Source organism: Sesamum indicum, linkage group LG13 (assembly GCF_026168435.1).
Source record: "Sesamum indicum cultivar Baizhima isolate 11 linkage group LG13, ASM2616843v1, whole genome shotgun sequence".
Lineage (NCBI taxonomy): Eukaryota > Viridiplantae > Streptophyta > Magnoliopsida > Lamiales > Pedaliaceae > Sesamum > Sesamum indicum.
Window position 1 is genome coordinate 17,527,393 of NC_142669.1, and position 13,517 is coordinate 17,540,909.

The window sequence follows — 13,517 nt, forward strand, 5'->3', positions numbered from 1 at the left end:
ATTGCACACATCTCCTAAAATATTAGTATTATTATACAAATTATTTTTAATTTTTATAATTATATAAAAAAAATATTTTATAAAATAGTTGGTAAATAATGGGTGTATAAAGGAACCAAGCACTTCTTTTAAAACGTTGGAATCCCAACTCATATATTAGCGGTTAGTGTGCAGGAAACCACTCCAGGGGTGAAACTTATCTAGTAATTATGGCGACTTCACTTGAAACAGAGCACCCCGTGAAGGCTCATGCATGGGCTGCTAAAGACCCGTCTGGAATTTTTGCTCCGCTCAAGTTCTCAAGAAGGTATTACATCTCTCAACACTTGAATGTTCTTCACTTTTTCTGGTGATTTATCCTGAAAATTTTGTTCTTTTTCTTACCAAGATGTTTGTTTTTTGATGTGGGTTATTTGTAGTTGTGGTTGTTATTTACGACGTAGTTAATTTGGTGGATGGAAATGGCGCAGGGCTACTGGTGAGCGTGATGTGCAATTCAGAGTTCTTTATTGTGGTATCTGCCATTCTGATCTTCACTTGGCCAAGAATCAATGGGGTTTCACCATTTATCCTTTGATTCCTGGGTAAGATTTTCAATCTCTGTGGCTTCGTTTTTGTTTGAATGGAACAATAAGTGTAATTCACTTTCCACGGCGGGACATTTGGATTTGATTGAATTCGACCTACGCTAGATTGTTTTTGTGTGTTTGTTGAGGGATAACGCATAATGCAAAGTGTGAAATATTAAAGGATCAAACTAATGTCGTATGCATTACTTGAACTCATCCTGCAGAGACTACAAGTGTAATAGGAGCATCTGTCGACAAAAGGATTACCCTGAGATTCATGGCTATTGAGAACGAATTGAATCAGATGGTTCTATTTCTCAATCTTTGTGGTTCCTCCATGTAGTTGTAGATGTGCTTTCTTGTGGTTTTATGGATGCATCTTATGAGGAATCAAGTTGTTCTTCATCTGCCTGCTGAAAATCGAATGTTTAGTCCTGATATTCAGTAGTTAGCTGACTATTTATAGAAATGTCATGACAAACAATTATTAATATGTATTTGTATTTACTCATTTTAACTGAATGTTGAATCTGTTTGTTGACGACAAAGGGAATAGATTATTATGCATATAGTTTATCTTGTAATAGGTTGATTTTCATACATTTACATTAAGAAACACTTTATGTCGTCATCTAAATTTTCAATCTGTTAGTAGGAATTAAATGGTCCGTTGTGCATGTAGCGATCTTTCTTCCATCTTTTGATGGCTTATTTTGAATTCTTGATTGATATTTTTGAAAGCAAATGTACAATATGGACAATAATGCTTTCCGAGGGCCTCAGAACTCCTTGCTCTTTCATCTTAATGGAGCTCAAACCAGCCAATTTCTGCTTTTAGATGCATTGAGATTAATAAACACACATAATCACCATAAACTCTTAGACAATTCTTGCTCTGTACATTCTGCTATTCTTAGCTAAATGCAAAAGCAAGGAAACTTTTCTTAGTGATGTTTTTCTAGCGGAGAAGGTCCTGATTCATATACTAAGTGAATTGTTTGATGCAGACATGAGATTGTGGGAGTAGTAACTGAGGTAGGGAGCAAGGTGGAGAAATTCAGAATAGGGGACAAAGTGGGAGTTGGATGCTTGGTCGGATCTTGTCGCCAGTGTGACGAGTGTACTAACAATCAAGAGAGTTACTGCCCCAAACAAATACTCACAATCAGTTCTCGTTACTATGATGGTTCCCCAACATATGGAGGTTTCTCAAACATCATGGTTGCTGACGAGCATTTTGTCATTCGTTGGCCCGACAACTTGCCCCTTGACACAGGTGCTCCTCTCTTATGTGCCGGAATCACAACTTACAGCCCGTTGAGGAACTTTGGACTCGACACGCCAGGTGTGAACGTTGGGGTCGTTGGTCTTGGTGGGATTGGGCATCTCACGGTGAAATTCGCTAAGGCCTTTGGGAGTAGGGTGACCGTCATTAGTACGTCTGCTAGTAAGAAGGAAGAAGCAATTGGTAAATTTGGCGCCGATGAGTTTGTGGTTAGCCATGACGAAGAGCAGATGCAGGTATTTCCTCTAGACTTTAAAGTATTATTAATATAATTTTTGGCCAAATTTATTCACATAAAAATGTAAATATAGGTTATATATGTGCATTTTTAAAAAATACCTTGCATATACATGCATTGAGAGATGTATTCAGAAATAAATTAGAAGTTCAATGATTGTAAAAATATTTTTTCACCTCTCACTAAGGTGTGCACTGTGCAGACTTTTGTTGTATGATATATTTACTAAATCAAAATTTTGATAACATTTTAAACTTTGGACTACTTGTATTTAATAAAAAATTAAAAGTAATATATATATATATATATATATATATAATAAGGGTTAATTACACTTAGACCCACTTTGGAAATACAAAACTACACTTTGACCTCCAAGAGTTTCAAAATTACACTTACATCCCTTCGAACATGCACTGCCTACATGTAACTCCCTTCTGCTATGATTTGGATGAAAAATATTGACATTACCAAAAACATTACATAAATTTTCAATTTTATGCCTCATTTAACATTCTCATGTATTAATTTTGCATTTATAAGGGAAAAAATGCAATAATGTTAACATCATTCCATATGTATATATATTATATATATCCCTTATAAATACAAAAATATACATGGAAATGTTAAATGAGGGTTTATATAATTTTTTTTTTTTGACATCAGCATTTTCTATTCAAACCCTAACAGAATGGAGTTAGGTGTAAATGATTAATTATCAGAGGGGGTGTTAGTGTAATTTTAAAAAAAATAAAAAAATTATAATTTCATATTTCTAGAGGGGGCCTAATTATAATTAGCTATAATAATAATAATAATACACACCTTCATAATAGTTCATTGGGGTTGAGCCTTATTAAACTCGAGCTCGGCTCACAAATTGAGAGGGTTTGATATGAATTCCTCAAACTCAACTCCACTCATATTTATTTATACTCAGCTACATAGTAGCAAACCACTTTATATTTTATATTCGAATCTTGAGTGTGTGCATGAGGGAAAGATAATAATAATAATAATAGCAGGCCGAACAGTCCAAAGCTCGACTAAATTGGCAGTCTTGATATCACTACACTTTTTCATTCATTTTGAATTTTGTACCTTCATCAAGCTAAACAACATTAGATTAATTAAGATATGTTTGTAAATTCAGATATATCATTAGAGCGAATACAGTCCCTACGGATGATAACATTTTAAGATTAAATTTGTCCTGTCCCATGTATAGGCTGCTGCTGGAACATTGGATGGTATCATCGATACCGCCTCTGGCAATCACTCCCTTCTACCATTAGTAAATCTGTTGAAGCCCCACGGCAAGCTTATCTTGGTTGGTGCTCCTGAAAAGCTCGAGGTGCCTGTTTTTCCCCTGCTTATAGGTAAGCATCACGATCCCTTTACTTCTGTTTAGCTCCCATTTTAGTGTAAATTTAAGGATAACATCGATCTTTTAATAACAGGTGGTAAGTCGATTGTCGGGACTGCCAATGGAGGAGTAAAAGAGGTACAAGATATGGTCGAATTTGCAGCAGAGCACAACATACTGCCAGACGTGGAGGTAATCCCGTTTGACTATGTGAACACGGCCATGGAGCGACTTGAGAAGAATGATGTGAAGTACCGATTCGTTATTGATGTCGGTAATTCTTTGAAGGCTGACTAAGATTATCATTGTGAATTTGTTATGTTGTCCTTCCTTTGCTGCCGGTTTACTTACTGGCTGAATATGTTTGTCCTGGCGAATTGCTATCATGATCGTTCCTCTACTGTTGTTTTTGCTTATTGAATCTAGTAAAAGATGAGGATGGTTATTAGCTTCTTCTGGGGAATATGCAATTTTCAGAACAGGAATGAACTACTTTTCTGTGTTTCGTTGTTTGGCATTCTAGTGCTTGGCCATATATACCATGAATAACTCCAAATGCAGATCCATTGATTTTTAAAACCCTGCACGAATCCCTCCTTTCGTTAGAAACTAAAGGAAGGGGGGTGCACTGGCTGCTGGTGCTGGTTGGCATGATTTTTTTTTTTTTTTTTTTTTTTGTAGTTTTTGACCTTCTTTTTGTTTTTAATTTGCAAAAATACCACTATATTGTATTTAAAATTACCATGATCAAATATACTTATTTTAAATAATTTTTTTGTACTTTCATCCCTCTAAAAAATGAATAATTTTATTTTGAAGTATATTTATTTAAATATCATTAATAAAAATAATATATTTTTTATAGAATTATAATTTAAATTAAAAATTCAATTAAAATAATAATACAATAATAATATACTAAGTTTAGTTTTTAAAATATAAATGTTTATATCCATGTACATATTAATGAACAACAATAATAATACTTTATTAATTAATTTAAATTAATACTTAATTTAAATATATTTTAATAAATTATATACTACAAATAATATTTATATTTAAATTAGTATATGTATTTACAACGAAAATTTTTATACTTTCTTTTATTATTTTAAAGTTAAAAAAATCAATTTCTCTTCTTATTTTAAAATTTTACTTTTTTTAAATAAAAAATTTATTTTATTAAAAACATAAAAAAAAAATTTAGAGCGACGGCGACCACCACCTCGCGGTAGCCCAGGATGGGGGGACAATGGCGAGGAGTGCTAGGGGGTTGGGGTGCGCGACGAGTGGAGGGGGGCCTGGGATGGGCGGTTAGAGACGGGGAGGGGGATGGGGATGGGGTTAAATTTTTTTTTTTTTTATAAATAATAATTTATATTTTGTATTTTATAATTATAAATATAACATATATAAAAAATTAATTAAATCTTGATCCTTAATAATTTAAGTTCTAAAAGTTGAGAATGATTGATTAAATCCTACAATTATACAATAAAAAAAGATTCAATGGTCATAAAAATAAAAAATAATATATAAATGATAAAGGCATAACAATCTTTTGATAAAAAAATAAAATAAAATAACGCTGTTAGCTTCAAATATTGACGGTGAGGAGAAAGTGTGCTACATTCAAGAAAACAGATGATTTTTTTGGCTTATTTTTAAAACATAGGGGGGGCAATATGCAATTTAGCCTTCTAAACTATTCAATTTAGCAAATAAAAAAGACAGAGCAAATGCATCTTGCCCCCTCTATGTTTTGAATGTGACAAAATGCCCTCTGGTGAAAAAAAATTCTCAATTTAACCCCCTTTATTTTTAAACAATGAGCAAAACACCGTCTTAGGCCATGGAATGTGCAACATGGGCCATGGGTGCGAATTAAATTAATTATCTATAAAATATCTTTTATGACCCTAAATATGAATCGTTAGATCTTGTTTATATCGACAGTTGAGATTTAATAAATAAATTAATGGCCTATATTTTTTTTCTTATTTAAATTAATGATTAATATTGATATACAAAATCAATGGTACATATCTATTTGAATCAAATCAATGAATTAGATTTATACAAATTATAAAAATAAAATTTCATAATAAATACAAAATATAAATTATCTATATACAAATTTAAAAAAATAAAAAAATTATTTAACGCCGTTACTTGCAAAAATTTATGCATCTTTTAAATTATTATATTCTAAAAAATACCAAAAAATAATTAAAATATAAAATTTGAATAAGCAGAAAAAGATTTATGTGAAAGTGTTTTTTTTTTTTTCTTATGAAATTACTTAATGAGCCGACAAAAGCGCATTCTTGAAAGAGGAATGTCGTCTTTGGGCGATGGTTTCTGATAGATGACTGACAATGATCAGTATCAGTAGAGGAGACTTGAAGACAAGAGCATTATAATTGAATAATTAACTTATGCTTCTTTCTACAACTCACATATAAAAGGATGGATGAAAATACAACTATTATCTGATATTTGAAAAAATTATGTAATTTTAGGATTGAAGTATGAAATTGTCAACTTTGCTCTTACTATATTTTTTTATTTTTTTTTAAAAAAAACTTCAAAACTTATAAAAATTGAATAGGATGGATGAAAAAATTTAAAAAATATATATATATATATCCGCTTCGTCCAAAAAATAATAAAAAAAATTAAAAAATAAATAAAATTATAATTTTTAATCTATAAGGATATTTTGGTCAGTTCATCATAAAAATGGATGAAATCCAAACGAATTAAGCTAATTGTTAGATATTATTAAAATCAGGGAGTATTAATAATTTTACCAAACAACAAAAAAATATTTGTAATTACGCGAAATCTCATAAAAAGTCATCATATGTTGCATTATGGAAACTATTTTTGATATATATTTGAGTTATACCTAATAATTTCCCAGTCGACATAGTGCTTCTAATTCCGACAATTTATTTCCTAGTCGACATAGTGCTTTCTAATTCCGACAATTTAGGTAGTTAGATTTTATATAATTCATTCTTTATTTCAAATTAATTCAAATAAATTTTCATAAAGAAACCTTAACAAAAAAAAATAGGTGAAAAAATATATATCATAGGTGATAATAAATTAATTTGCTAAAACGATACATATATTATTAATATAATGGATACGGGTATCACACACACATCATATATATGTAATATATAAATAAATTTTAAAAATATAAAGCATTATTTAAAATATCAATGGAACTTACCTTGAAAAATTTACTTGCAATTGGCATAATGTGCACTCCTAGTACCATTTCGTGGATACAAAGATAAAACAAGTGTAAATTACAGCTATTTTTCTTAGAATTTGCTATAATTATAAAGGATAACTACACTCTTTTTCCTTAAAATTTGGTGTAATTACACATAGACAACTTGTTATTTGAGAAATTTGGTGTATCTAGTACATCTGAGATTTGTTTTCATCTAATAAATAAGTTTCTCTATTTAATGAATTTGTTGATATTAACAAAAAAAATCGGAAAAAAAAAAACTATATGTACCCCAAATTAAGTGATTACTGACTTATAATAGGTCAAACAAGTTTTGTTTATGATCAAATTATTATTATATGTCTTCACGCTATAATGCATTTGAATAGGTATATCTTCACTGTTATGTGGGTAGTTTAGTCCAGAAAAATTTGACTTGTAATGAGTCAGTAATAAATCAATCGAAGGTAAATATCAATTTTCATTCAATTTTTAATTTTTGGTTAATATCAACAATTCAGTAAATTTTAAATAATTGAATGACTTATTTGACAGATGAAAGCAAATTTCAAGAGTGCTAAATATAATTTTTCGAATCACAAGAGGTCTACGTGTAATTACACCAATTTTTTTTTTTAAAAAAAAAACTTTAAGTTACCCTAAAAACAAAATTGTTAAATAAAACATTAAATGTTGTTCCCACCTAACCCCCAACTTCTTTATCCAGTGCATTACCCACCTACCAAGATCCACTCATTATTGCCATAAAAAATCATACTTTATGTTTCTTTAATTTTCATCAAAATATCGTGGAACGTGAGAATCATAATACTCAATATTAAATTTTTTTTTTTTTTTAAACACCCGAAGGTGGGGAAAGCTTTTCGGAGTCCCCGTCCCTTCTTCATTGAAATTTACCTAACAGTCATCACTACATCATTACTGCAATAAAATTATAAACGGAGGAGTACTACTCATTTACATTGTAACAATTTCTTCTAGTGACATTATGTTTTGAGTTTCTGCTGCCATCTTCTTTTGATTTGCCTTGTCCGAATTCTTGGGCCATAAGAGTTGCTCCTTTGTTTCATCACTCGGTTTTTCTCCTCTGGATTCTTGAGTAGGTAATCCTGTTGCTCGTCCATAGGGAATTGATTTCTGGACAGTCTGGTCGGAGTGGCCAGCTCCTGTAACAGCTGCTCTGCGGATTCTGTATCAACTGGGTTGCAATTAATCAAGCAGATTAGATCGCGAATCTTCAAATGCCTTGGCGTTGCTGTAAATATTAAATTAAATTAAATGTCTATAAAGACAAATTAGGAAATTGTTTATAGAAAAATCAATCGTAGTTTTATAATTTTGTGGGACGATGCTCCCTATGTTGGAACCTTGACTCATTTATCAAGTTCTTTTGTTGTTTTCCTGACTAATAACGTGCTTTTTGTTTTTGTTTTTTAATCAAAAAGAAATTGATTATAGTTACATAATTATTAACAAATGTAATAATAATTTATATTCTTGATGGAATTTAAACAGAAATTTATGTAATGAAATATTTTTACCAATTAAATTAAATATTATTAATTAATATTTTTATATTCATATTTTTATTTTTGAGTGTCTACATTATAAAAGAAATCGTATTCTATTCATTTATTATCATTTATAAAAACTAATTGTTGCACGGAAGTGATCCTCAAGAGCATACAAAAAATATCGCGGGGTGAAATAAAGAGAACTGTGTAAGGAGAGGTTAAAGAAAGATATCCGTGAAAAGAAAGAAACGTAGAGTAATATGTAGAAAAAGTTATAATTATAAATTTATTGAAAATATTAAAATTACTATTATGATCGATTTTTTTAAAAAATAAATAAATTAATTAAAAAATAAAATTAAATATTTAAAAATTAATACGATAATTTTTTTTATAACAATATAGATGTTGAACTTTAAGAAAAATTGTTGTTTTTAGAACTAATATGTTTGAGAAAATTCCAACACTTAGTATAGCTCTAATATTATTAGAGAAATATTTTTTAAAATTTTGGATTTCAAAAGTAAATTTATTGCATATTTTACTATGCCGAATATTTCAAATAACATCTAATATGATTCAATTCAATTATGCAGAAAAATTTTATTATTTTTTAACGTATGAACTATAGGACAATACATTATGGATATAAATAATTCATAATTATATAATAATTAATTACGAGCAATTTATACTACCCATTATATTATTTTTTATGGTGTTTGCAACCGTTTAAAATAAGTATTTTTTAGCTTATTATTGAAAATTTATTAAAAAGAGATTTTTTGATTTACGATTTCTATTTTCAAACTGTTTATTTAGCTTCGTACAAACTTTTACAACTTATTAATAAAATTATAAATTATTTTTTCAAACACTCAAACTTCAACCTTTCTTTTAACTTTTTATATTTTGGTATATTTTTTTTATGTCAACGTACCATCTCAACTTTACAAAATTTTATCTTTTTCATTTATAATTATTTTTCAATCAAATTTTTTTATAAAAAAAACATCATATACAGTATACATGTGATATTTAAAGGTTAGGTGATGCAATATTTCTCACATATGCATAGCATGTGATGTTTTTTCAACAAAAAATCAACGAGAATCGGTCATATGTGACAATGTGCAAAATTTCGTAAAATTGAGATAGTAAATTAATAAAAAAAATAACAAAATATGATTTATCTAACTTTTGTTTTTAGACACCATTTTAACTAGCTAAATTTATAATTTTCTCAACAACTTTTTCACACTACAAAAGCACAAATTATTGCAGACACCCACTAAATGAAGTAAATTATAATTATTTACAATTTTTATAAAATTTATATTAAAATTAAGTTCATCAACTTCACCATGTTCAAACTCATAGGACATAATTCTCCATCTACAAAGTGTAACATTTACTCCTACAACTGTCCTTCAACGGTTCAAAATGTGTAATTAATTTGCACAATAATTGCACTGTATTTAATTCATAATATTATGACAATATAGGAGCTACCAATTTGGACTCTTGTAAGAAATTTCTCATAAGCCATGACGCTCTCCTGTATTGATACCTCATGAGCAACGTCACACATTGCGGCCTGCGTGATCTCTTCGCTATAAATACCACCCTTCACCCTCTGTGCTGGGATCCAAGAACCCTTCTCATTTCTGCTTTAGTTGATTCGGTCGTCTGAGGTTTTCTTGAAAAACAGCTTCTGAAAATGGCGAAATCACCCGAAACAGAGCACCCAGTTAAGGCTTTTGGATGGGCTGCCAGAGATACATCTGGCTCCTTTTCTCCTTTCAAGTTCTCAAGAAGGTTTTAGATCCGAAACCGCTTGCGTTTGAGTCAAAAGTTCTGATTTTTGTTTCACTTTACCCATTTTTAGTACTGGGAGTGGTGAAAGTTTCCAACTTTGTTGCTCTTTTTTGCTTTGCTTTTTCCTCAGTATTTGGGCGTTTGGGTGGTTGACTTTTGTGGGCTTTTTTTTTTTTTTCTGAGGTATTTGGTGTGATGGTGCAGGGCCACTGGTGAGCATGATGTGCAGTTCAAAGTTATGTATTGTGGTGTTTGCCATTCGGATCTTCACATGGTCAAGAATGAGTGGGGATTCACCCAGTATCCTATTGTACCTGGGTAAAGACTCAATCTTGTGTGTGTTTATTGTAAAGTCTGATGCAATCTCTATGGTCCTGCATATGGTTATAGATGTGTTACTTGTGCTTTTATAGTGTGTTTTGAGGGATGCAGCTGTTGTAAAATTTGATGCAATCTCTGTGGTTCTTGATATAGTTGTAGATGTGTTAATTGTGCTTTTATATTGAATCCCATCAAGAAGTTTGAGATTCGGTTAATGTCAAAGTATGGCTGATTCCTAGAATTACCTTTTCCTTTAAGGTCGACTATTTACCTCAAAAGTAAAATTACATATTGGTGAACTTGAATTTATTATTGTAGGTGTTGAGGTAAAATATTTGACTATATTCGTCATGTTCCGTTGAAGAATATTCATATTTAGTACTTGTAGTTTCATGTGCTTGGATCTGCTGAAGGAAGTGTGGGTTTTGGGGGAAGTTGTTTGACTTATTGAATTGATGCCATCTTGAAAGTTCACTTTGAACCATGGAAATTTTGATCCAATGATATGGTTATTGTGTGATGTTAAAATGATTAACAGGGTAGAAGTGTTAGAACCAAGAGGTTGTGCGTTTGAGTCCCATAAATGTGGGTGTTTGTCTACTTTTGTAGTAGTTTATTCTTTCTTGGTTTTATTTGAATGTAGTCTTCGAGTTGGAATTATTGATTTATTTGATTGGCCTTTGATTTTTGAATGTATTGAATAATATAATGAATTGTATCCTTACAAACATATGTTCTGCCATTGATGCTTGTGAAGAATTTCATATGTCATGTATTTGTTGGTAGATTTGATTCATCTCTTTGATAGGTAATAAGCAATGGACGAATGTTTTCTGAGTGCTTTTGAACTGCTTCTGGTTTCATTTCATCTTATTCTTTTTAACTGAAACATGATCATATATATATATATATATATATATATAGGTGGATGCAAAATCATGAAATTTTAAGTGAAATAATTATAATGTTCCTTGAGGAAAAGGGGCTATTCATACTAATGAATTGTTTGATGCAGACATGAGATTGTGGGAATAGTAACTGAGGTAGGTAGCAAGGTGGAGAAATTCAAGGTTGGGGACAAAGTCGGCGTTGGATGCCTGGTTGGATCATGCCGCGAATGCGACCAATGTGCTAGCGATCTTGAAAATTACTGCCCCAAACAAATACTTACATACAGTGCGCCTTACACTGACGGAACCATCACCTACGGAGGTTACTCTAATCTCATGGTTGCCGATGAGCACTTCGTTGTCCGTTGGCCTGAGAATTTGCCCCTCGACATTGGCGCTCCTCTTCTATGTGCTGGTATTACTACTTACAGCCCGTTGAGGCACTTTGGACTTGACAAGCCGGGACTGAACGTTGGTGTCGTTGGTCTTGGCGGGCTTGGTCACGTAGCCGTAAAATTTGCCAAGGCTTTTGGGACTACGGTGACGGTTATTAGTACTTCTTTGAGCAAGAAGAAGGAAGCGATTGAAAATCTTGGCGCAGACAAGTTTTTGGTTAGCCGTAACCCAGAGGAAATGCAGGTAATTTACCCAAGACTCTGCTAGAGTGAACAGTAAACATTTCTACTTGGATACAAATGCAATTAACTTACATGTTACTCGACGTGTGAATAGGCTGCAGCTGGAACCTTGGACGGTATCATTGATACAGTCTCGGCAACTCACGCAGTTGCACCATTACTGAGTTTGTTAAAGCCCCACGGGAAGCTTATCTGTGTTGGAGCTCCAGAAAAGCCCCTTGAGCTACCCGTTTTCTCCCTGATCATGGGTTAGTTACCCGGTCCATTTTCTGATATTTCATTACGGTGGCTTATGTAGAAATTTGACGATAATGTCAATAATTGTGAACAGGGAGGAAGTTGATAGCTGGCAGTGCAATTGGAGGGTTGAAAGAGACGCAAGAGATGATTGATTTTGCTGCGAAGCACAACATACTACCAGATGTGGAGATTATCCCAATAGATTATGTGAACACAGCAATGGAGCGTCTTTTGAAATCCGATGTCAAGTACCGGTTCGTCATCGACATTGAGAATTCATTAAAAGCGGAGTAAGATTCTTGCAACTGTCTGGGACCGCAATAACAGTTTTTGCAGCATATCTTGGATTCTCGAGATACTTTCATCGTCTTTGTTCGACTGGTGCTCATGCTTTTCTTTCTTAGTTTCATCCGCTGCTTTAGAATAATGAGTGGCTGACGGAAGTGATCGTCATGTTGTTATCATGCTTGCCGTATTTTTGTGGTGATCAATGTATACGGCAATTGTATTGTTAATTTGCATCGTGAAAGGGAAATATGACTTACATAAGCCGCTTGTTGTTTGCCTTGCATTATTCCAGTGTTGTTTATTTCTCCATTACTCAGTTTGTCGCAGCTGCAGTTTATGTTTAAGGTTACAGCTTCACACACCACACACACACATATACATAATATATGTATATATATATATATATATATATAGAGAGAGAGAGAGAGAGAGTAGATATGCGAAAGTTGATGGAACAAGGAGGCGATGTTATTATGCAAAGGATGAAAGAAGAATGGTCGTTATGCAAGAGATGATACATCACCTAATACATTATTAGTCGACATAGTTCTGTAAGCAGTCACTTTCTTTACCATAGATTATGATGTTATGTTCTTGATTCTTACCACCTCAAACTCTATGTAAAATCGTGTAATAAAGGTAATATATAAAGGTAATTACAATGGATTTTTATAATATTTGTTATTTAAAAAAAATTAAAATAATCTCTAAAATTAACAATCGTTTAACAAATACCCCTCGTGACAGTTTATTGAAAGGAATGTTTGTTAGACTTTGATTGATTTTATATAGCTATTTATTGTTTTTTAATAATGAAGAAATATTTATAATTAAAAAGAATTTTAATGAGAATTTATTATAATTTATTATATATATTTGAGTGATATATATAAGTACAGTTTTTTTTTTACTTTATGCCCATTTCCCTTAAGAAAATTCATCGGACCACATGTCCTTGGGGCGGACCATAGGTTACATATTTTTATGTATGGATGGACCCAAACCTACCACGACAACGTGGGATAAACGGGTTGTCGTGTGGCCCATTTACTTTTAAATGCCGCCACCTAACC

General features: G+C 31.6%; 2 protein-coding genes across 2 annotated transcripts; both read left to right on the forward strand.

Annotated features, from left to right (window-relative positions):
- Positions 1-131: 131 nt before the first annotated feature.
- On the forward strand, positions 132-3,914 carry LOC105176372 (cinnamyl alcohol dehydrogenase 2). Its single transcript, XM_011099153.3, has 5 exons — positions 132-307; positions 471-584; positions 1,577-2,090; positions 3,324-3,474; positions 3,556-3,914. Exons 1-5 carry the CDS (start codon positions 210-212, stop codon positions 3,756-3,758), a joined length of 1,080 nt encoding a protein of 359 aa, XP_011097455.1. The 5' UTR covers positions 132-209; the 3' UTR covers positions 3,759-3,914.
- A 5,885-nt stretch (positions 3,915-9,799) lies between these two features.
- LOC105176373 (8-hydroxygeraniol dehydrogenase) lies at positions 9,800-12,705 on the forward strand. The gene is made up of 5 exons (XM_011099154.3): positions 9,800-10,067; positions 10,272-10,385; positions 11,404-11,917; positions 12,011-12,164; positions 12,248-12,705. The coding sequence occupies exons 1-5, from the start codon at positions 9,970-9,972 to the stop codon at positions 12,448-12,450; spliced, it is 1,083 nt and encodes a 360-aa protein (XP_011097456.1). The 5' UTR covers positions 9,800-9,969; the 3' UTR covers positions 12,451-12,705.
- The last annotated feature ends 812 nt before the right edge of the window (positions 12,706-13,517 follow it).